This window comes from Salmo salar, chromosome ssa16 (assembly GCF_905237065.1).
Source record: "Salmo salar chromosome ssa16, Ssal_v3.1, whole genome shotgun sequence".
Lineage (NCBI taxonomy): Eukaryota > Metazoa > Chordata > Actinopteri > Salmoniformes > Salmonidae > Salmo > Salmo salar.
Window position 1 is genome coordinate 26,481,269 of NC_059457.1, and position 23,343 is coordinate 26,504,611.

Below are 23,343 nucleotides of genomic sequence, written 5' to 3' on the forward strand. Positions count from 1 at the left end.
TTCTATCAAAGCTCTAAATCTGGGTGTGAGTGCCTTGGATAAGCTATGGCATATATGTGTGTGTGTGTGTTCCTGTTTTCACAGGGTCGAGCATGCCAGACACTGTTGCTGTTATCACGAGATGGGGCCCCCGTAGGCTTGTGGTTGGGCCAGTTCCTGTTATGTGCTGCAAGTGGAAACATCAGTTTGCTTGTGTAAGCTGCATTGAGACATAACTAGTTGGTTAGTGGAAAACATGTGTAATAGCTGCAATTCATGGTAATAACGTTTGTTAGCTTGGTGCATGTTAGAGGCACACTAAGTAGAAAATCTTACAAATTCTTACATTACTGACAGTAAGATCATGTCCAAAAGAGGGGGGAAGGCAAATCTTAGCATCATTTCAACGGCATACTCCAAAACTGGTTGGCTGACTTCAGCTTTTCAGCAGTCAGCCTTTATCTCGATTTACACACCCTGCATCTGAACTTCTGAACGGGGAGGGGCAACAGAAACAAATGACTGGAGAAAAAGAAACACTACTTAAGCAGCCATTTTGGATACAGTCACAGACGGTGTACTGTTTCATTGCATAACAGATTTACATTCAAGGAGATATCCATAGACAGACACGATTTAGCTTCCAAATCTCACATCCTGGGACTACGGTAAGGAAATAGCCTAATTTAACACGGAAGGCTTTTGGACAGTTTCCCATGTTTTAACAATGTTGAGCTATGCATGCTGACAGAGTAGCCTTTGTGAAACTGCAGATGACTGCAGTACTTGAGGGCCGTGTTGAATAGTCCTGGTAGCACAGCTAAAGAGGATGAAGAAAATGTATCTTTCTCTCTCCCCAGGTTAAACTACTAGCATGGCTGAGTCTGCAGCCTTGATTTCAGATGGTATGTGACATACTGGCTTTGTGATCAACTCTTAACTCACAAATGATACTGAACTATTTTCATATGGCAAAGGACATAACATTTATCCAAATATTGAATGATTTTATCATGTTTCTCCAAGAATGGTATATGGGAAAAGACAAAGGGAAAAGATTTCACTTTCGCTATTTGATAAAGAGAGGAAGTCCAGCGGCAAAGCAGAGGGAGAAGATGCAGCACGATAAAACTGGGTTGACATTCTGCTTATTTTCTCATAAATGAAACATCGGATCGCGACACAATTTGCCGTTCCCAAAACTAGAATGTGTTATGAACAGAGTGCACAAATTTTTTAGACTTGGGTCATTGCCAAACTCTCTAGAAATAATGTTATTTAGAAGGAGTGCAACGGTAGTTTCAAGTTCTGGCGTACAAACTCATACAGAGAGTAGGCGTTCCCTGAAGTAAATATGCAAATGCATGTTAAAATATGCCAATAGGATATTGCTAGCTCTGAGTGGAGCTTGGCTATGCCCACCTTGCCTCTTTTTCCCACAACATGACAACGATTTCCATTTTAAATAGCCCATATGAACTATCTTGGGTTAGCTGTAAGAATACGTCTATACATTGTAAATACAGTTAAATGCTACCATGTTTTGTACAAAATCAAAGCAATGATTGTCCTTAAAGATTAACGTTGTGCAGTAAACCGTGGGGTGTTGGGTTGAGTGTACAGAGATTAACACAGAGACAGGGAGGTTCTAGTCAGCAAACACGGCTTTACTAGGCAATAAAATACACATAACAACGAAATCACGTAGGTTTGGCTCGGCTCTTCTCAGCATCTGCTCTGTGTCGGTCCCTCTGTTCTCCCCCACAATGCTCCTTTTATGTGCCTCCACGGCTGGTTGGCACTTTCCCGTATTACCTCCACTTGGAGCCATGCGTGTCAGGGTGCCCAGCCCGTGTACTCCCAGCAGAGGGAGCCAACGTCGCAGGACATACCTCCCCTCTATTACCAACCGCCAGGGTAGAGTTCCCGGGGGACCACAGTTGTTATAAACTGTCAGGAATGATGCCCTGCAATGTCAATCACAGAGACCATACCAGATACGTTGACAGATGTTTGTAAAGTCATATTTGTGAAACGTGATATTCTAATCTTTAAAGCTTCCCTCCTAGTCCTACCCACTTAGGAGCAGGTTCACAGAGATGATGTGATAACTTGGCTTGATAACTTTGCATCTCTCATATCTAACATCACTCCCAGATGCCCAGTTTGTGGATAAGCACAGGGCTGAGCTCATTCAGAGGATTATCATAGTGATGCCCATAGCAGATGACCTACTCCAGAGGTGCCTGATCCATGAGGAGGTGTACTCTAATATCCATGCTACCAGGACCAGCCAGGAACAAATGAGACTGCTGTATGAGGCCCTGAATTCTGGAGGGGTAAAGGTGAAATCAGCCTTTTACAGGATTCTACTGGAACAACAACCTCAACTAGTCCAAGATCTAGGTAAGATAATCTATCTCCCTCTGTGTGCTGCAGAAATACAATGTATAAAGTTGGGATATCTTGGCTTTTTACACGTTTGCTATTCATCACTGTCCCATGAGTTAAATCAAAGACAGTACCTCAATCGCAGCTCAGCCCAGATGCAATGTCATTGCTGCGGGTTAGGATAATGCTTACCATATGTAAGGATCAGTTGATTATGCATCAATTAAGACACTACAGGCAATGGTAAACAATGCTGAGTCTCTCTACATCCACACCAAAAAACAAAAACACTGATGAGAAGGCATTGGTTACTATTAATGATCTGTTGCTCTCTCATCCCAGGTGAACCCTCTGCAGTCCATGTCAGCACAACTCTGAATTCTAAAGACAAAGGTAAATTACATGAAATATTGGCTTCGCGATCATCAACACTTGATTGACTGACTTCCTACAAGATTAAACTGTGACCTGTGTTAAAATTGTTTAAAACGAACAAATATGTTTTGCGTTATTCACCAATGTTATTATTTTTCAGATGAGAATATTGAAATGTGCCAAACAGAATTGAAATCGTACCTGAAGAGAACATTTGAAAGAATATTTCCAGGAATAGCTACACAAGGACGTCCTACACTCCTAAATAAGATCTACACAGAGCTCTTCATCACAGAGGGTGGAAGTGGTGAGGTCGACAAAGAACATGAGGTGATGAAAATTGAGGCAGTATTAAGAAGACCAGCAACACAAGAGATACCAATCAAGTGCAACGACATCTTTAAACCCTTACCTGGACAGGACATGACTATCAGAACTGTACTCACAAAGGGAGTCGCTGGCATTGGAAAGACAGTCTCAGTGCAGAAATTCATTCTGGACTGGATTGATAGAGATGCTAATCAGGATATACAATTCATATTTCCAATTCCTTTTCGGGAGCTGAATTTGATGAAGGAAAAGACGCTCAGTTTGATTGACCTACTTCATGATTTTTTTGACGACATCAAAGAATCAGGACTTTCCAACTTTAAAAAAGTCAAAGTGTTGTTTATCTTTGATGGGTTGGATGAGTGTCAACTTCCTCTGAATTTCAACAGAAATGAGATCTGCTGTAATGTCACAAAGTCAACCACAGTGGATGTACTTCTGACAAACCTCATAAAGGGGAATCTGCTTCCTTCTGCTCTTCTCTGGATAACTTCACGACCAGCAGCTACCAATCGGATCCCTCCTGAGTGTGTTGACCAGGTGACTGAGGTACGAGGGTTTAGGGATGAACAGAAGGAGAAATACTTCATGAAGACAGTCAGTGATGAGAAACTAGCTGAAAGAATCATTGCACATATAAAGTCATCAAGGAGCCTTGACATCATGTGCCACATACCAGTGTTCTGTTGGATCTCAGCCACTGTTCTAGAGAAACTGTTGAGTAAAGCAGAAAGTGGAGACTTGCCCAAGACTCTGACACAAATGTTCTTACAGTTTCTGATCTTCCAGATAATACAGACAATGAGGAAGTATCATGAAGACCCTGACACAAATCTCCACTGGGATAAAGAGATCATTATGAAACTTGGAAAACTGGCCTTTGAACATCTTGAAAAGGCAACCTGATCTTCTATGAGAAAGATCTGAAAGAGTTTGGCATTGATATCAGACAAGCTTCTTTGTGCTCAGGAGTGTTCACACAGATGTTAAGAGAAGAGTGTATGTTCCAGGAGGTGGTCTACAGCTTTGTTCATCTGAGCCTTCAGGAGTTCATTGCTGCTTTGTATGTGTTTCTTTCATTTGAAGACAACAATGAGGATGTTATAACACCCCAACTACCATCCTCCTCAACTGGAATTGTCTTGTATGAAGAAATTCGTCCTGACAACATCTACAAGAGCGCAGTGGATAAGTCCTTAACGAGTCAGAGTGGACACCTGGACCTGTTCCTGCGCTTTCTTCTTGGCCTCTCACTGAAGTCCAACCAGACACTCCTTCGAGGCCTACTGACACAGACAGAAGGCAGCTCACAGAGCAACAAGGGCACAGTCGACTTCATTAAGGACAGGATCAGGAAAAATCCCTCTCCAGAGAGGTGCATCAACCTGTTTCACTGTCTGAATGAGCTGAACGACAATTCTCTGGTGGAGGAAATCCAAATCTACTTGAAGTCAGGAGGTGTTTCGGAGGTTGAACTCTCATATTCTCATTGGTCTGCTCTGGCCTTTGTTATGTTGTCCTCAGATGAGGAGCTGGATGTATTTGAGCTGAATAAATTTGTCAGATCAGACGAAGGCGTTATGAGGCTGTTGCCAGTGATCAAAGCCTCTAAAACAGCTCTGTAAGTACTCTGCTTTTTGTCTCTCCCTCCCTCTACTTCCCATAAACATTCAACAAGTGACAGGTAGTCCTATCTCAGATTCAGATACATGTTCAAAACATACAAACCTGGGCTGGGCTATGGACTAAAGTTGAGAAACACTGGACTAAAACAGAGTGGTATTTTCAAATGTTCCTTATTTCCCCAAGGATGAATTCTTGCAATATCACTTGGAGATGTTGTGAGAATCTGGCCTTGTCTTTCGGATCATGTACCTCAAGTTTGAGAAAGCTGGACCTGAGTCACAATGGCCTGACTGATTCAGGGGTGGAACTGCTCTGTCTTGGACTGGGCAATCCACTCTGTAAATTGGAAACACTGAAGTGAGTATTATGACTATTACATGATATTATTGTTATTTAGGTAACACATCTATATCCAATTTATTAATTCTGTCTCGTAAAACAAATTATTGTGTAACTTCTCAGCTATTTGTTGTGTGTCCTGAAAGAGTAAAACCCTTTGTACTTATCTGCAGGCTGTCAGGCTGTAAAGTCCAAGAGGAAGGCTGTGCTTCTCTGGCTTCAGCTCTGAGGTCAAACCCATCACACCTGAGAGAGCTGGATCTGAGTTCCAATAACCTAGGAGATTCAGGAGTGAAGCAGCTCTCTGCTGCGCTGGAGGTTCAACACTGTAAATTGGAGACACTGAGGTAAGTATTCTCTCCACTCAACAGGTTACGTTGTTAACTTTAGAGTAATATTTGATTAAATATACAGGACCAATGTTCTTTTTTCAGTCTGTTTGAGTGCAGCTTAACTGGGACATGTTGTGAAGCCCTGGCCTCAGCTCTGTGCTCAAGCTCTTCAAGTCTGAGAGAGTTGGATCTTAGTCGCAATGACCTGCACAGTATTGGGCTGGAGCTGCTCTCTGCTGGACTGAGAAGCACCAATTGTAACCTAGAAACGCTGAGGTGATAATTATGTTTAATCGTTTGTATTTCATAAATTGTAAACATTGTAAAAAAATCTCTTTTAAATAATTACAGAAGATGATATTTCACAAAGCAGAATGAATGACTCAGTCTAAGATTCTCTTTATTTTAAGCCTTTTCATTAATTATAATTGATTGATTTCTGTACATGACCCTTTCTGTTATTAAACACGATAAACTTGGTTGTGGTAGACATGTTGAGTAAAACAAATTATTGTGTAGCTTCTCAGCTCTTCGGTATGTATGCTGAAAGAGTGGAACTCTTTTCTACTTCTCTGCAGGCTGTCAAACTGTGAAATCGAAGAGAAAGGCTGTGCTTCTCTGGCTTCAGCTCTGAGGTCAAACCCCTCACACCTGAGGGAACTGGACTTGAGCTACAATCATAACCTGCAGGATGCAGGAGTGGCCAATCTTTCTGCTGCACTGGGGAATCCACTTTGTAATCTGGAGTCACTGAGGCAAGTGCTGATAAAGAATAGTGTTGTTAAATCTTGTTCCTGGAGACACCATCTGAGTTTCAGATAGTTGAGATACTGATGGTTGACACTCAAACTGTACAGACTCAGCTGAAACAGAAAAAACATATCCCTCTCTTATCTGAAGGCTTGAAACCTGTGGAGTCACAGAAGAAGGCTTTTCTTCACTAGCCTCTGCTCTGAAGTCCAACCCTTCACACCTGAGACAGCTGGACCTGAGCAGCAATAAAGCAGGAGACACAGGAGCAAAGCTTCTCTCTGCTGCACTGGAGCATCCAGGTTGTGAACTATTGAAATTGAGGTTAGTCTTTTTGTAACAATTTGTAACTAAACAGGAAAGGGGTTTAGATTTTTAGCTAAAGTTACTGTCACAGCTGGTATCAAGATGGAGTGAAGGCCTCTTCCCTTCCTTTGTGCAGGCTGTCATTCTGTAGTGTCCACGGGGACGGTTGCTGTTCCCTAGTTTCAGCTCTGAGGTCAAACCCCACACACCTGAGACAGCTGGACCTGAGTTACAATTTCCTAGGAGACTCAGGAGTGAAGCTGCTCTCTGCTTTACTGGAGGACCCACACTGTGAAATCAAGACACTGAGGTACAGTTATACGACTTACAACAATACTTCATTCATATAATTCCTTATTATATTTGGAAAGAGTCAAACTGTGAAGTTCTGTGGCTCTAAGCTATGCGTTTAAAATTAGGATGAGGCTGTGTGACCGTAGTTAATTGCCCTGTTCTTCCTCATCCAGCACCACTGGAAGCATCTTCCCCAGAGCTAAAGAACCAAATTAGTCTATGCATGTGTTACGACCATTAAATATCTATTTAGACTGCCTGTCTGTGTTGAGCTTAGGTTGTAATAGCCCACAGACAAAGAAGTTTGTTGTACAACATGTCGATTGTGTCTTTTGTGCAACATGTCGAAATGTATAGGCTATACCAGACAAAAATGCCTGACCAAAGAAAATGCCCCCGAAGGGGATGGCCGCTGTTTTTCGGGCTCCTAACCAACTGTGCTATTGTGTTATTTCGCATTGTTTCTAACTTATTTTGTACATAAGGTTGCTGCTACAATCTCTTATGACCCAAAATAGCTTCTGAAAAGCAGAACAGCAATTAATTACCTCGAACTGGACAAAGTGTTTTTCTTTAATGAGTCCACACAAAGGATATACTGTTTCTCCGAGACCAGGCCCAAATCCCCGCCATTCATGTGAAAAAAAGACGGAGGTACAGGGGGCGGAGATTGGGGTGCCTTATGGGAATTCATCAGCGAGTGGGTAACCCGTCTCTACCATCCGTTCTATTGGCCAACGTGCAATCACTGGAAAATGACCTGGATCAGCTCCTTTCAAGACTATCCTACCAACGGGACATTAAACTGTAACATCTTGTGTTTCACCGAGTCGTGGCTGAATGACGACACAGATAATATGCAGTTGGCTGGGTTTTCCATGCATCCTCAAGACAGAACGTAGCTGTTCTGTGTTTATTTGTCAATAACTGCTGGTGCTCAATGTCTAATATTAAGGAAGTGTGGTGGATATTATAATTTAAGGATTTGCTGGAGTCCAAGTCAAACTAATATTCTATATTTTTCTGAGCTCAGGAGAATAACATAGTTACACTGTGCAGTGCAGTGCAGACATTCTGAATTCCGAAGCATTGGGTGATAAGCACAAATCTCTACAGTTCCCTGTTCTTTTGAGGAATTTCAGTTCTCCTTTTATCTATACAAGGACATAGGAGCAAGCTGGTTTGCAACCCAGTTATACTCAGAAAAACAGGAGATTATAATATTACAGTTTCACAAGGTTAGTCACATACTCAGTTATGTGGACACATACAATTAAAATGTCCCATAACAGAAGTCTTGCGGTATTGCTCGCCTGAGAAAGAGTACCTCATGTTAAGTTGTAGACCACACTATCTACCAAGAGTTTTCATCTATTTTTCTTAGCCGTCTATTTACCACCACAAACCAATGCTGGAACTAGGACCGCACTCAACAAGCTGTATAAGGCCATAAGCAAACAAGAAAATGTTCATCCAGAAGTGGCACTCCTAGTGGCCGGGGACTTTAACCCCTGGTCGGGCTCCGTCCCGTATGCGAGACGGACAACCAGCGAAAAATCCTATCGCCATTAGCATAACGATTTATTTTTATATTTTTTCAAATATAGGACTATGTTATATCGTTTTATAGATGCACCTCTCCTGAATCGAACGACGTTGTCCGATTTCAAAAAGGCTTTACAGCAAAAGCAAAACATTAGATTATGTTAGAGGAGTATATCGTAAAAGTAGCCATTTTCCGACCAACCACATGCATCACAAATAACCAAAAAACAGCTAAATGCAGCACTAACCTTTGACAATCTTCATCAGATGACACCCCTAGGACATCATGTTACACAATACATGCATTCTTTTGTTCGATAAAGTTCATATTTATATATAAAAACAGCATTTTACATCGGCGCGTAACGTTGACTAACTATTTCCCCTCAAATGCATCCGGTGAAACAGCGCTACAATTTACTAAATTACTATTCGAAAACATTTTTAAAATGTAATATTGTCATTCTAAGATTTATAGATGAATATCTCTTGAAAGCACCTGTAATGCCAGATTTAAAAATAGCTTTACTGGGTAATCACACTTTGCGATACTCAGAAAATAGGCTACCGTTACAGGTCAGCGCCATCTTGGAACAATCGCATATCAAATCTAGTCTTGTATACTATTGTCAATAATCCCTTACCTTTGATTATCTTCATCAGAAAGCACTTCTAGGAATCCCAGGTCCACAACAAATGTATTTTCGTTCGAAAAAGTTAATCCTTTATGTTCCAATAGCTTGTTCTTGTTAGCGCGTTCTGAAGGCTGCACCAAAAGTTCTGTCGTGCGCGGGACTCCACTTTTGAAAAAATGCATTTTTTTTTTATTTAGGTTCGTTCAAACATGTCAAACGTTGTATAACATAAATCTTTAGGGCCTTTTTCAACCAGAGCTCCAATAAGATTCAAAGGGGACGATTGCATTGTGTTTCAAAACGTTTCGAAAGGGGAGGGTAGCCAGGGGCGCCGGCGTCAAAATGGTGATGGCCCTCTCCGTGTGACCACGTTCCACTGCGTCTCATTCATTCAGTTTTCACAGTAGAAGGCTCAAATCACTTTGTAAAGACTGGGGACATCTAGTGGAAGCAATAGGAAATGCTCTATGAACCATTGCTCACTGTGTGATTTACAGGCAAACTGATGAAGTTGAGTCCGCAATTCAGAATTCCACTTCCTGTTACGATCGGTCTCGGGGTTTTGACTGCCATATGAGTTCTGTTATACTCACAGACACCATTCAAACAGTTTTAGAAACTTTAGGGTGTTTTCTATCCACAAGTATTAATTATATGCATATCCTAGCTTCTGAGTTTGAGTAGGAGGCCGTTTAAAATGGGTGCGAATTTTTTTCAAAAATCGCTGTAGCGCCCCCTATCCTAGGCGAACGACAAGAGGTTAATGCAGGCAAACTTAAATCCTTTTTACCTCATTTCTACCAGCATGTCACATGTGCAACCAGAGGGGAAAAAACTCTAGACCACCTTTACACCACACACAGAGACGCATACAAAACTCTCCCCCTCGCCCTCCATTTGGCAAATCTGACCATAATTCTATCCTCCTGATTCCAGCTTACAAGCAAAAACTAAAGCGGGAAGGACCAGTGACACGCTCAATACGGAATTGTTCAGATGAAGCGGATGCTTCACTACAGGACTGTTTTGCTAGCACAGACTGGAATATGTTCCAGGATTCATCCAATGGCATTGAGGAGAATACCACCTCAGTCACGGGCTTCATCCATAACTGCATCGACGACGTCGTCCCCACAGTGAACGTACGTACGTATCCCAACCTTGGATTACAGGCAACATCCTCACCGAGTTAAAGGCTAGAGCTGCTGCTTTCAAGGAGAGGGACACTAATCCGGACGCTTATAAGAAATCCCGCTATGCCCTCAGACGAACCATCAAACAGGCAAACCGTCATTATAGGACTAAGATTGACTCCTACTACACCGGATCTGACGCTCGTCAGATGTGGCAGGGCTTGCAAACTATTACAGACTACAGGCGAAAACCCATCCGCGAGCTGCCCAGTGATGTGAGCCTAACAGACGGACTAAATGCCTTTTATTGTCGCTTCGAGGCAAGCAACACTGAAGCATGCATGAGAGCACCAGCTGTTCCGTACGACTGTGTGATTAAGCTCTCCGTAGCCGATGTGAGCAAGACCTTTAAACAGGTCAACTTTCACAAGGCTGCAGGGCCAGACAGATTACCAAGACGTGTACTCAGAGCATGCGCAGACCAACTGACAAGTGTCTTCACTGACATTTTCTGTAATACCTACAGTTGAAGTCAGACGTTTACATTCACCTTAGCCAAATACATTTAAAATCAGATTTTCATAATTCCTGACATTTAATCCGAGTAAAAATTCCCAGTCTTAGGTCAGTTAGTCTCACCACTTTATTTTAACAATGTGAAATGTCAGAATAATAGTAGAGAGAATGATTTATTTCAGCTTTTATTTCTTTTATCACATTCCCAGTGGGTCAGAAGTTTACATACACTCAATTAGTATTTGGTAGCATTGCCTTTAAATTGTTTAACTTGGGTCAAACATTTTGGGGAGCCTTCCACAAGTTTCCCACAATAAGTTGGGTGAATTTTGGCCCATTCCTCCTGACAGAGCTGGTGTAACTGAGTCAGGTTTGTAGGCCTCCTTGCTCGTACACGCTTTTTCAGTTCTGCACAAATGTTCTATAGGATTGAGGTCAGGGCTTTGTGATGGCCACTCCAATACCTTGACTTTGTTGTCCTTAAGCCATTTTGCCACAACTTTGGAAGTATGCTTGGGTTCATTGTCCATTTGGAAGACCCATTTGCGACCAAGCTTTAACTTACTGACTGATGTCTTGATGTTGCTTCAATAAACCCACATAATTTTCCTTCCTCTATTTTGTGAAGTGCACCAGTCCCTCCTGCAGCAAAGCACCCCCACAACATGATGCTGCCACCCCCGTGCTTTCACGGTTGGGATGGTGTTCTTCGGCTTGCAAGCCTCCCCCTTTTCCCTCCAAACATAACGATGGTCATTTTGGCCAACAGTTCTATTTTTGTTTCATCAGACCAGAGGACATTTCTCCAAAAAGTATGATCTTTGTCCCCATGTCCAGTTGCAAACCGTAGTCTGGCTTTTTTATGGCGGTTTTGGAGCAGTGGCTACTTCCTTGCTGAGCGGCCTTTCAGGTTATGTCAATATAGGACTCGTTTTACTGTGGATATAGATACTTTTGTTCCTGTTTCCTCCAGCATCTTCACAAGGTCCTTTGCTGTTGTTCTGGGATTGATTTGCACTTTTTGCACCAAAGTACGTCTCTACATCCTGAGTGGTATGATGGCTGCGTGGTCCCATGGTGTTTATACTTCCGTACTATTGTTTGTACAGATGAATGTGGTACCTTCAGGCATTTGGAAATTGCTCCCAAGGATGAACCAGACTTGTGGAGGTCTACAATTTGTTTTCTGAGGTCTTGGCTGATTTCTTTTGATTTTCCCATGATATCAAGCAAAAAGGCACTGAGTTTGAAGGTAGGTAGGCCTTGAACTACATCCACAGGTACACCTCCAATTGACTCAAATTATATCAATTAGCCTATCAGAAGCTTCTAAAGCCATGACATCATTTTCTGGAGTTTTCCAAGCTGTTTAAAGGCACAGTCAACTTAGTGTATGTAAACTTCTGACCCACTGGAATTGTGATACAGTGAATTATAAGTCAAATAATCTGTCTGTAAACAACTGTTATAAAAATTACTTGGTCATGAACAAAGTAGATGTCTTATCCCACTTGTCAAAACTATAGTTTGTTAACAAGAAATTTGTGGTGGTTGAAAAACTGTTTTAATGACTCCAACCTAAGTATATGCAAACTTCTGACTTCAACTGTACATGTTTCAAGCAGACCACCATAGTCCCTGTGCCCAAGAAAGCGAAGGTAGCCTGCCTAAATGACTACCGCCACGTAGCACTCACGTGGGTAGCCATGAAGTGCTTTGAAAGGCTGGTCATGACTCACATCAACACCATCATCCCCTCAGGCATGCATCCTTAGTACACTCCTGTACTCCCTGTTCACCCACAACTGCGTGGTCAAGCACGACTCCACCACCATCATTAAGTTTGCTGACAACACAACAGTGGTAGACCTGATCACCGACAATGATGAGACAGCCTATAGGGAGGAGGACAGAGACAGGACAACAATGGAGCTGATCGTGGACTACAGGAAAAGGACGGCCGAACACGCCCCCATTCACTGCGATGGGGCTGTAGTGGAGCGGGTCAAGAGTTTCGAGTTCCTTGGTGTCCACAACTCGCCTTTTCCCCCTCAGGAGACTGAAAAGATTTGGCATGGGTCCCCAGATCCTCAAAATGTTCTACAGCTGCACCATCGAGTATTCTCACCACCTGGTATGGCAACTGCTTGGTGTCTGACCGTAAGGCGCTACAGAGGGCATTGCATATGGCCCAGTAAATCGCTGGGGCCAAGCTTCCTGCCATGCAGGACCTGTATACTAGGCGGTGTCAGAGGAAGGCCCAAAAAATGGTCAGACTCCAGTCACCCAAGTCATGGACTGTTCTCTCTGCTACCGCACGACAACCGGCACCGGAACGACAAGTCTTCGTCCAAAAGGCTCCTTATCAGCTTCTACCCCCAAGACATAAGACTGCTGAACAATTAATCAAATTGCCACACAGACTATTTACATTGATACCCCCCCCCCCCCTCCCCCTTTGTTTTAACTCTGCTGCTACTCGCTGTTTATTATCAATGCATAATCACTTTACCCTTACCTACATGTTCAAATTACCTTGACTAACCTGTACCCCCGCACATTGACTCGGTACCGGTACTCCCTGTATATAGCCTCGCTATTGTTATTTTATTGTGTTCATTTTTATTTTTACTTTCGTTTATTGAGTAAATATTTTCTTAATTATATTTCTTGAACTGCATTCTTGGTTAAGGGCTTGTAAGTAAGCATTTCACGGTAATACCTGTTGTATTCGGCTAATGTGACAAATAAAATAAAATAATATTTGAATCTGTGTACAGAAAATCCGGCACATGCACAGAAACCTTTTTTCCTATCGGGAAGAGCATTCCAGAGAATTCAGCAATGCAGCCAATCCTTTGACGTTATAACATTATATTTCTTTCTGCAGGCTTACAGACTGTTACATTTCAGAGGAAGCATTTGTTTCTCTGGCTTCAGCCCTGAAATCAAACCCCTCACACCTGAGAGAGCTGGACCTGACCAGGAATAATGGAGGAGACTCAGGAGTGAAGCTGCTCTGTGCTGGACTGAAGGATCCATGCTGTAAACTGGAGAAACTGAGGTGAGTTTTATAATCGGCAGTGTTTAACTAATTACTGTGGTTAAGAGAGAATTCTGTTTCTCATTATCTGTTGACATTTTTACCAGCCTGTTTTGTTGTAAACTGAGTTGGGAATGCTGTGAGGCAATGGCAGCAGCTCTCAGCTCAACCTCAAGTCTGAGAGAGCTGGACCTGAATCACAATTATCTGGGGAATTCAGGAGTGATGATGCTCTCTGCAGGATTAGGCAATCCTCACTGTAAACTGATGATTCTGAGGTATTGGATTTAATTGAACCATTTTTATTGATTTTAAAGTCACCAATTATTTGTCTTATTTTAGATTTTCTCAACCTTTGAATTGAATTTCAGAAATGGCTAAGTGAATTACTTTCATCCTCTGCAGGCTCTGTAATTGTGGTATGAAAGAAGAAGGCTGTGCTTCTCTGGCCACAGCGCTGAGGTTAAATCCCTCTCACCTGAAAGATCTGGACCTGAGTTTCAATTCTCCAGGAGACCCAGGAATGAATCTGCTCTTTGCTGTGCTAGTGGATCCCTGTTGTAAACTGGAGATTTTGACGTGATTAATCATGACAAACCTTTGTGACATTACAATCACTGCAATTTGCTTATTCCATGTTGTGGGTTTGATTTATTTAACGCTATGGTTATAGATGTATTATACAAACTAGAAAGTCATTCCTATCATATTACAGTTGTCATCCTAAGTTTCAGTGTTTTTTGTTTTCCCTCCAGTCTGCATAACTGTAACCTCACCGAGAATTGCTGTGCAGCACTGGCCACTGCTCTCAGCTCAAACTCCTGTAGTCTGAAAAACCTGAACCTGAGTGACAATAACCTATATGATTCAGGAGTACAGCTACTCTCAGCTGGACTGAAGAAAACACAGTGTAAACTGGAGACACTGAAGTAGGTTTACATGGCTTAGCCTTAGCCAATGCAGATGTGGGCTTTATACTGAAAAGTTTTATACAATCATTTTTGATCTGACATGGAATAACTGGATTCTCTTCCTGTAGGGTAGCAAACTGTAAGTTCAAAGAGGATGGCTGTGTTGCTCTGGCCTCAGCTCTAAGCTCCAACCCCTTCCACCTGACAGAGCTCGATCTGAACCAGAACAGGTATGGGCGTGGAAAAGCCTTGCTCAAAGCACTGCAGAAGGATCCACACTGTAAACTAGAGAAAGTGGGGTGAGTGGTATAGTTGTGGTATAGTGTCAAGAGTATCACAAATGTCATTCAATATGTGTTTGTGTTTGTTAATATTGCAAGTCATTGAGTTTCATTGATAATGCAAGGTGACTGAAAACAAATATACCTTAATAGTGGCACAGTAAAATGATAAAGAGCTTGTGTTGCACTCTTTATTACACCGTATGTTTCTTTCCGATGATCCTGTATTTAGCTCTCCTGTATACATACGACTCATTATTGTTCTGCAAAATCCTTTCTTTTAGATTGGTCCCAATGTGAAAGAGCCATCTTCGTACAGGACATAGTAATCAGCCGCATTCTGAAGAGACAGTCAAGAAGTGACGTGGACGCAGTGCTCAACCGTTCTTGAAACCACTGAACTGAAAACATGCTGTGTGTAGACCAAATAGACCAAACAGATGCAGCGTAGCATTAAAAACAAGTGATATTAATACACTTTTTCATTATGATTTATCATTTTGAAGACCCTCAACACCTACTTTACAAATGTAGTGCATGTGTATGTAGTACAGTACTGATCTTTGAAAAATACAGTACCAGTCAAGTTTGGACACACCTACTCATTCAAGGGTTTTTCTTTATTTTTGCTATTTTCTACATTGTAGAATAATAGTGAAGACATCAAACATATGGAATCATCTAGTAACCAAAAAAGTGTTAAACAAATCAAAATACATTTTAGATTCTTCAAAGTAGCCACCCTTTGCCTTGATGACAGCTTTACACACTCTTGACATTCTCTCAACCAGCTTCACCTGGAATGCTTTCCAACAGTCTTTAAGGAGTTCCCATATATGATGAGCACTTGTCAGCTGCTTTTCCTTCACTCTGCGGTCCAACTCATCCCAAAACATCTCAATTGGGTTGTCAGTGTCTCCAGCAAAGCACCATCACACCACCTCTTCCATGCTTCATGGTGGGAACCACACATGCGGAGATCATCCGTTCACCTACTCTGCGTCTCACAAAGAAACGGAGGTAGGAACCAAAATATCAAATTTGGACTCATCAGACCAAAAGACAGATTTCCATTGCTCATGCTTCTTAGCCCAAGCAAGTCTCTTATTATTGGTGTCCTTTAGTAGTGTTTTCTTTGCAGCAATTCAACCATGAAGGCCTGATTCATGCAGTCTCCTCTGAACAGTTGATGTTGAGATGTGTCTGTTACTTGAACTCTGAAGCATTTATTTGGGCTTCAATTTCTGAGGCTGGTAACGCTAATGAACTTATCTTCTCCAGCAGAGGTAACTCTGGGTCTTCATCAGTTTCATCATAGCGCTTGATGTTTTGGGCGACTGCACTTGAAGAAACTTTCAAAGTTCTTGAAGTGTTCTGCATTGACTGACCTTCATGTCTTAAAGTAATGATGGACTGTCATTTCTATTTGCTTATTTGAGCTGTTCTTGCCATAATATGGACTTCATCTTTTACCAAATAGGGCTATCTTCTGTATACCACCCCTACCTTGTCACAATGTGCTCAAACGCATTTAAAAAGGAAAGAAATTCCACAAATGAACTTTTAACAAGTCACACCTCTTAATTGAAATGCATTCCAGGTGACTACCTCATATAGCTGGTTGAGAGAATGCCATGTGTGTAAAGCTGTCATCAAGGCAAAAAGTGGCTATTTTGAAGAATGTGAAATCTATTTTGATTTGAAGAATCTAAAATGTATTTTGATTTAACACGTTTTTGGTTACTAGATTCCATATGTTTGATGTCTTCACTATTATTCTACAATGTAGAAAATAGTAAAAATAAAGAAAAGCCCTTGAATGAGTAGGTGCATCCAAATTTTTGACTGGTACTTTATATAGACTATCTTTTTCCTGGATAGATGTGTACATATTGTCATGTCCTGACCAGTATAAGGGTTATTTGTTATTGTAGTTTGGTCAGGACGTGGCAGAGGGTATTTGTTTTATGTGGTTCGGGGTGGTGGTTTATTTAGTAGGGCGTTTGATTTATTATTTCTGGGTTTTTGGGTAATGTTCTGTTTGTATTTCTATGTGGTCTCTGGTCTTTTGTATTTCTATATCTGGTTTATTAGGGTTGGACTCTCAATTGGAGGCAGGTGTTTTCTCGTTGCCTCTGATTGGGAGTCCTATATATGGGTATTTGTTTGGTGTAGTGTTTGTGGGAGATTGTTTCTTGTTTTGCCTGTGTGAGCCTGACAAGACTGTTTTGTTATTTGTGTTCTTTTTATTTAAAATAAATAACAAGATGAGCATCCACATTCCTGCTGTGTTTTGGTCCTCTATTCCAGACGACAACCGTTGCACATATTTACAATTCAATTGGTTTTGTTGAAACTCAGTGACTAAGACAAAATGGGATTGATTGTCGATGCTCTATTTTATGTCATAGGAATGAAATACAATGTTAGTATGGTACATCATTTTGCATATTCTTTGACATCCTCATCAAATGAATGTCTTAAGATAGTGTGTCATACACACATGTGCACACACACTCATAGGTCTGCTGGTTCAGAGGCTGAATTCTCCTGTTTCCATTAGGGGCTCATTAGTGTCTTCATCCAGGCCCTGTGAAAAAGAGTGTTTGTTTAGTGAGTCCAGTTCAGCTCAATGTTTGTTTAGTAAGTCCAGTGCATCTAAACATGTGACCATGTCAATATGTATTTGATTGTGTGAGTGTATTCGGCCAGGTGCATATGTGCGTCCATGCGTATGTGCTAGTGTTTGTATATGCTGCTGCTGTTGTGTGTGTGCGTGTGCTGGCATTTGCGTGCATTTTATCTTGCCTGTGCTAGACGGTTGTAGGTCTGAGTGTGGGGGCCGCTGTACCGTCGTAGACCTCTCCAGGACAGGAAGAGAGTGTAGACAGAGGCCAGCAGACACTGTACTGTGAACATGATAGAGCTGCCCTTCGCTATGTACACACCTGCACGCTGAAAGGGAGACGACGGAGGGAGACAAAGAAAGGAGGGGGTTACACACAGAGAGAAAGACAGACACACACACACACACACACACACAGACAGACAGTACAACACACCTGTTGGTCTGTGTAGAGTGCTTTAGCCTGTGAAGTGATGACGCTGTAGGCCAACAGAGCACAGCACCCCAGCAGTAGGCTGAAGATGTTCAGGCCTATCAATGTGGTCACCTGTTCAACACATTAACAGAACAGTGAGCATAACAACTTAACTTAAAATAAAAAATGGTGAAACACTTCACAATCACAGAAGCAATGAATTTAGCGACTCACTACTAACTGTGGCGAACAACACAAAAGATTCACTAGGGTGAGACTTCAAAATTGGGATAATGAATCCAAAAAGTATATCGTACATTTTTTTATTAATCAGATCGCTCATTGAATAAAGCACTTGTGTTATATATGCCTAGTTAAATCAAAAATAAATAGAACTATATATACTCACATTGAGTTTGTTGGGTTTCCTCTGAACTTCCATTGCCAGCCCTCCAGTGGCCAGATACTGTAACAACACAATAACCAGCCTAGTGACATCATCTATACCAGGGTCGTGTTCAGTGGGCACATCATGGGAAAAACATTTTGAAACAGGTAGTGACAACATAGACAGTGTCAACCGGGGATGCCTAGGCATTACCTCAGTGGGCTAACACAGTCTTGCATAAGACAGTGAAAAGTGAGGACTCACAAACAGGCCAGACCAGACTGGTGTAGTCAAGGAGACGGAACAGTTGAAGCTCACGCAGGCGTAGGTTACTGTGGTTAGGATGGAGGCCAGGGCACCAAAGACCTGCAAAACCTTAGAGTGACAGAGAGAGAGGGGGGTGCGGCAGAGACAGAGACAGGAGAAGTACCTTAGAGGGATGGTTTTGGGTAACACTTTATTTCACAGGAAATGGTAACGTATTTACGAAACTACATGGTAAAATCATAATAACTGATTAATAACAGTATTTGGTCACAGGGCACTGATTAGGAACCACAGGGTTGTTTTTTGTTTTCCTCATCTCACCCCAGTGACAAGGAGGCGGGTGTTAACGACTGTCCCAAACCAGCGTCCAATCCGCACATCTTTAAATTCTTCCTGATTGGTGGTTACAGTGAGTGGGTGGCCCGAGGTGCGGTCCTTAAAAAAAACATGGTACAGACCCTCTTGGAACATGTTCTGAGTCATCTGAGAAAGGCAGACAACAAACATATGTTGCAGTCTGATGATGTAAGAGACATGTCGCTGTTTGATGATGTAATAGCTTCAGCTGAAGATATTAGGAAAACGTATCCCATCTAATGGGCATATAAGGCTACACACACACACATTCACATACACACACCCATACACACACACACACACACTGTCACATTCAGACACACTCTGATCACAGCCTTTCTCTCTCTATCTTACCTTCAGCAGCAATGGGTCCACAGCCTGGCTTCCTCATGAACAACTTTCATATCCACAAAGAATAGAATCAGCCATCTAAACCTCATAGAGGGAAAAAAGAGAGGGACCTGAAATCATAAAGGCTTTGTGTTGGTCAGTCATTCACAGCGTCTCACTCTTCCGCCCTCACCACCACAGACTGACACGGTCAAAGTTCACCTGAAGCATAGTTTACTTCCAGGCTGATATGGCCCACCTCTAAGGAAGGGATAATGTGTTCTGATTGGCCACAGAGAGAGAGAGACTTGATCAATGAGGGGATCTGATTAATCTGGCCAGGACGCCCGGTTGGGCGCGTTTTGCACCTGGTGAAAGTTGATTGCATTCCTTTTGGAACCGGGCTGGCTCCAGGGTGTGAGCCAGGTGCTCACTTCAAAACCCATGGCAAAGTCAGCTCAGAATATAATTAAACATGTGGAGTAATGATTAGGATTAATTGCCTTTCCAATGAAAACTAGTTTGAAAATTCAAACAACAGTCAAAAGTTTGGACACACCTATAATTCAAGGGTTTATCTTTATTTGTACGTTTTTTTACATTGTAGAGTAATAGTGAAGATATCAAAACTATGAAATAACACATATGGAATCATGTAGTGACGAAAAAAGTGTTAAACAAATCAAAATATATTTTAGATTTTAGATTCTTCAAAGTAGACTTGAAAACAGCTCTGCACACTCTTGGCATTCTCTCAACCAGCTTCTCTTGGAATGCTTTTACAACAGTCTTGAAGGAGTTCCAACATATGCTGAGCACTTGTTGGCTGCTTTTCCTTCACTCTGCAGTCCAACTCATCCCAAACCATCTCAATTGGGTAAAGGTAGGGTGATTGTGGAGGCCAGATCATCTGATGCAACACTCCATCACTCTCGTTCTTGGTCAAATAGCCCTTACACAGCCTGGAGGTATGTTGAGTCATTGTCCTGTTTAAAAACAAATGATAGTCCCACTTAGGGCAAACCAGATGGGATGACGTACCGCTGCAGAATGCTGTGGTAGCCATGCTGGTTAAGTGTGCATTGAATTAAAAAAAAAATCACTGACAGTGTCACCAGCAAAGCACCCCCACACCATCACACCTCCTCCTCCTTCAAGGTGGTGACTACAAATGCGGAGATCATCCGTTCACCTACTCTGCGTCTCCCAAAGACATGGCGGTTGGAACCAAATATCTCAAATTTGGACTCAACAGACCAAAGGACACATTTCCTCCAGTCTAATGTCCATTGCTCGTGTTTCTTGGCTAAAGCAGGTCTCTTCAAATTGGTATTCTTTAGTAGTGGTCTCTTTGCAGCAATTCGACCATGAAGGTCTGATTCATGCAGTCTCTGAACAGTTGAGGTTGAGATGTGTTTGTTACTTGAACTTTGTGAAGCTTTTATTTGGGATGCAATTTCTGAGGCTGGTAATTCTGATTAATTTATCCTCTGCAGCAGAGTAACTCTGGGTCTTCCTTTCCTGTGGCGGTCCTCATGAGAGCCAGATTCATCATAGCGCTTCATGGTTTTTGCGACTGCACTTGAAGAAACTTTCAAAGTTCTTGACATTATCCTGATTGACTGACCTTAATGTCTTAAAGTAATGACGGACTGTTGTTTCTCTTTGCTTATTTGAGCTGTTCTTGCCATAATATGGACTTGGTCTTTTACCAAATAGGGCTATCTTCTGTATACCACCCCTACCTTGTCACAACACACCTGATTGGCTCAAAGGCATTAAGAAGGAAAGAAATTATACAAATTAACTCCAATACCTTGACTTTGTTGTCCTTAACCTGTTATGGATAGGGGGCAGTATTTTCACGGCCGGATAAAAAACGTACCCGATTTAATCTGATTATTACTCCTGCCCAGAAACTAGAATATGCATATAATTATTAGATTTGGATAGAAAACACTCCACAGTTTCTAAAACTGTTTGAATGGTGTCTGTGAGTATAACAGAACTCATTTGGCAGGCCAAAACCTGAGAAGATTCCTTACAGGAAGTGCCCTCTCTGACCATTCTTTGGCCTTCTACACTCTCTTTATTGAAAACTGACGATCTCTGCTGTAACGTGACACTTCCTACGGCTCCCATAGGCTCTCAGAAGGCGGCAAAATGTTGAATGATGGCTTTGCAGGCCCTGGCTGAAAAACAGTAGCGCATTTGGATAGTGGTCGATCAGAGAACAATGAGACTGGGGCGAGTGCACGAGGCGACACCATGTTTTTATTTTTTCGTCTTTGAACGAAAACAGGGTTTCCCGGTCGGAATATTATCGCTTTTTTAGGAGAAAAATCGCATAAAAATTGATTTTAAACAGCGGTTGACATGCTTCGAAGTACGGTAATGGAATATTTCGATTTTTTTTTGTCACGAAACGCGTCAGGCACGTAACCCTTCGTCACCCTTCAGATAGTGTCTTGAACGCACGAACAAAACGCCGCTATTTGGATATAACTATGGATTATTTGGAACCAAACCAACATTTGTTATTGAAGTAGAAGTCCTGGGAGTGCATTCTGACGAAGAACAGCAAAGGTAATCCAATTTTTATTATAGTAAATCGGAGTTTGGTGAGTACCAAACTTGGTGGCTGTCAAAATAGCTAGCCATGATGGCCAGGCTATCTACTCAGAATATTGCAAAATGTGCTTTCACCGAAAAGCTATTTTAAAATCGGACACCGCGATTGCATAAAGGAGTTCTGTATCTATAATTCTTAAAATAATTGTTATGTTTTTTGTGAACGTTTATCGTGAGTAATTTAGTAAATTCACCGTAAGTGTTCGGTGGGAATGCTAGTTCTGAACGTCACATGCTAATGTAAAAAGCTGGTTTTTGATATAAATATGAACTTGATTGAACAAAACATGCATGTATTGTATAACATAATGTCCTAGGAGTGTCATCTGATGAAGATCATCAAAGGTTAGTGCTGCATTTAGCTGTGGTTTTGTTGTTTGTGACATTATATGCTAGCTTGAAAAATGGGTGTCTGAATATTTCTGGCTGGGTACTCTGCTGACATAATCTAATGTTTTGCTTTCGCTGTAAAGCCTTTTTGAAATCGGACAGTGTCGTTAGATAAAGGAGAGTCTTGTCTTTAAAATGGTGTACAATAGTCATATGTTTGAAAAATGGAAGTTTTTGGATTTTTGAGGAATTTGTAATTCGCGCCACGCCTATCATTGGATATTGGAGCAGGTGTTCCGCTAGCGGAACATCTAGCCATTTTGCCACAACTTTGGAAGTATGCTTGAGGTCATTGTCCATTTGGAAGACCCATTTCAGACCAAGCTTTAACTTCCTGACTGATGTCTTGAGATGTTGCTTCAATATATCCACATAATTTTGCATCCTCATGATGCCATCTATTTTGTGAAGTGCACCAGTCCCTCCTGTAGCAAAGCACCCCCACAACATGATGCTGCCACCCCCGTGCTTCACAGTTGGGATGGTGTTCTTTGGCTTGCAAGCCTCCCCCTTTTTCCTCCAAACACAACGATGGTCATTATGGCCAAACAATTCTATTTTTGTTTCATCAGACCAGAGGACATTTCTCCAAAAAGTACGATCTTTGTCCCCATGTGCAGTTGCAAACTGTAGTCTTGCTTTTTTAATGGCAGTTTTGGAGCAGTGGCTTCTTCCTTGCTGAGCGTTATGTCGATATAGGACTCGTTTTACTGTGGCTATAGATACTTTTGTACCTGTTTCCTCCAGCATCTTCACAAGGTCCTTTGCTGTTGTTCTGGAATTGATTTGAACTTTTCGCAACAAAGTACGTTCATCTCTAGGAGACAGAACGCGTCTCCTTCCTGAGCGGTATGATGGCTGCATGGTCCCATGATGTTTATACTCGCGTACTATTGTTTGTACAGATGAACGTGGTACCTTCAGGCGTTTGGAAATTGCTCCCAAGGATGAACCAGACTTGTGGAGGTCTACAATCTTTTTTCTGAGGTCTTGGCTGATTTCTTTTGATTTCGCCATGATGTCAAGCAAAGAGGCACTGAGTTTGAAGGTAGGCCTTCAAATACATCCACAGGTACACCCCCAATTGACTCAAATGATGTTAATTAGCCTATCATGACATCATGATAAAACAATGACATCATTTTCTGGACTT

General features: G+C 41.9%; 2 protein-coding genes across 2 annotated transcripts; one reads left to right on the plus strand and one right to left on the minus strand.

The window, feature by feature from the left end:
- The first annotated feature begins 357 nt into the window (after positions 1–357).
- On the plus strand, positions 358–15,473 carry LOC106573481 (NACHT, LRR and PYD domains-containing protein 12-like). Its single transcript, XM_045697124.1, is given in 18 exon segments — positions 358–647; positions 840–884; positions 2,137–2,385; positions 2,713–2,763; positions 2,906–3,964; positions 3,967–4,696; positions 4,885–5,058; positions 5,214–5,387; positions 5,475–5,648; positions 5,951–6,127; positions 6,273–6,446; positions 6,565–6,738; positions 13,442–13,615; positions 13,702–13,872; positions 14,000–14,173; positions 14,350–14,523; positions 14,634–14,804; positions 15,071–15,473. Coding segments are annotated over 17 exon segments (4,047 nt in total). The 5' UTR covers positions 358–647; positions 840–853; the 3' UTR covers positions 15,087–15,473.
- A 1,693-nt stretch (positions 15,474–17,166) lies between these two features.
- On the minus strand, positions 17,167–19,410 carry tmem253 (transmembrane protein 253). Its single transcript, XM_014148566.2, has 7 exons — positions 19,194–19,410; positions 18,804–18,965; positions 18,480–18,590; positions 18,237–18,293; positions 17,849–17,959; positions 17,595–17,741; positions 17,167–17,376 (listed from the first exon to the last, which is right to left on the minus strand). The coding sequence occupies exons 2-7, from the start codon at positions 18,963–18,965 to the stop codon at positions 17,320–17,322; spliced, it is 645 nt and encodes a 214-aa protein (XP_014004041.2). The 5' UTR covers positions 19,194–19,410; the 3' UTR covers positions 17,167–17,319.
- Between the last annotated feature and the right edge of the window lie 3,933 nt (positions 19,411–23,343).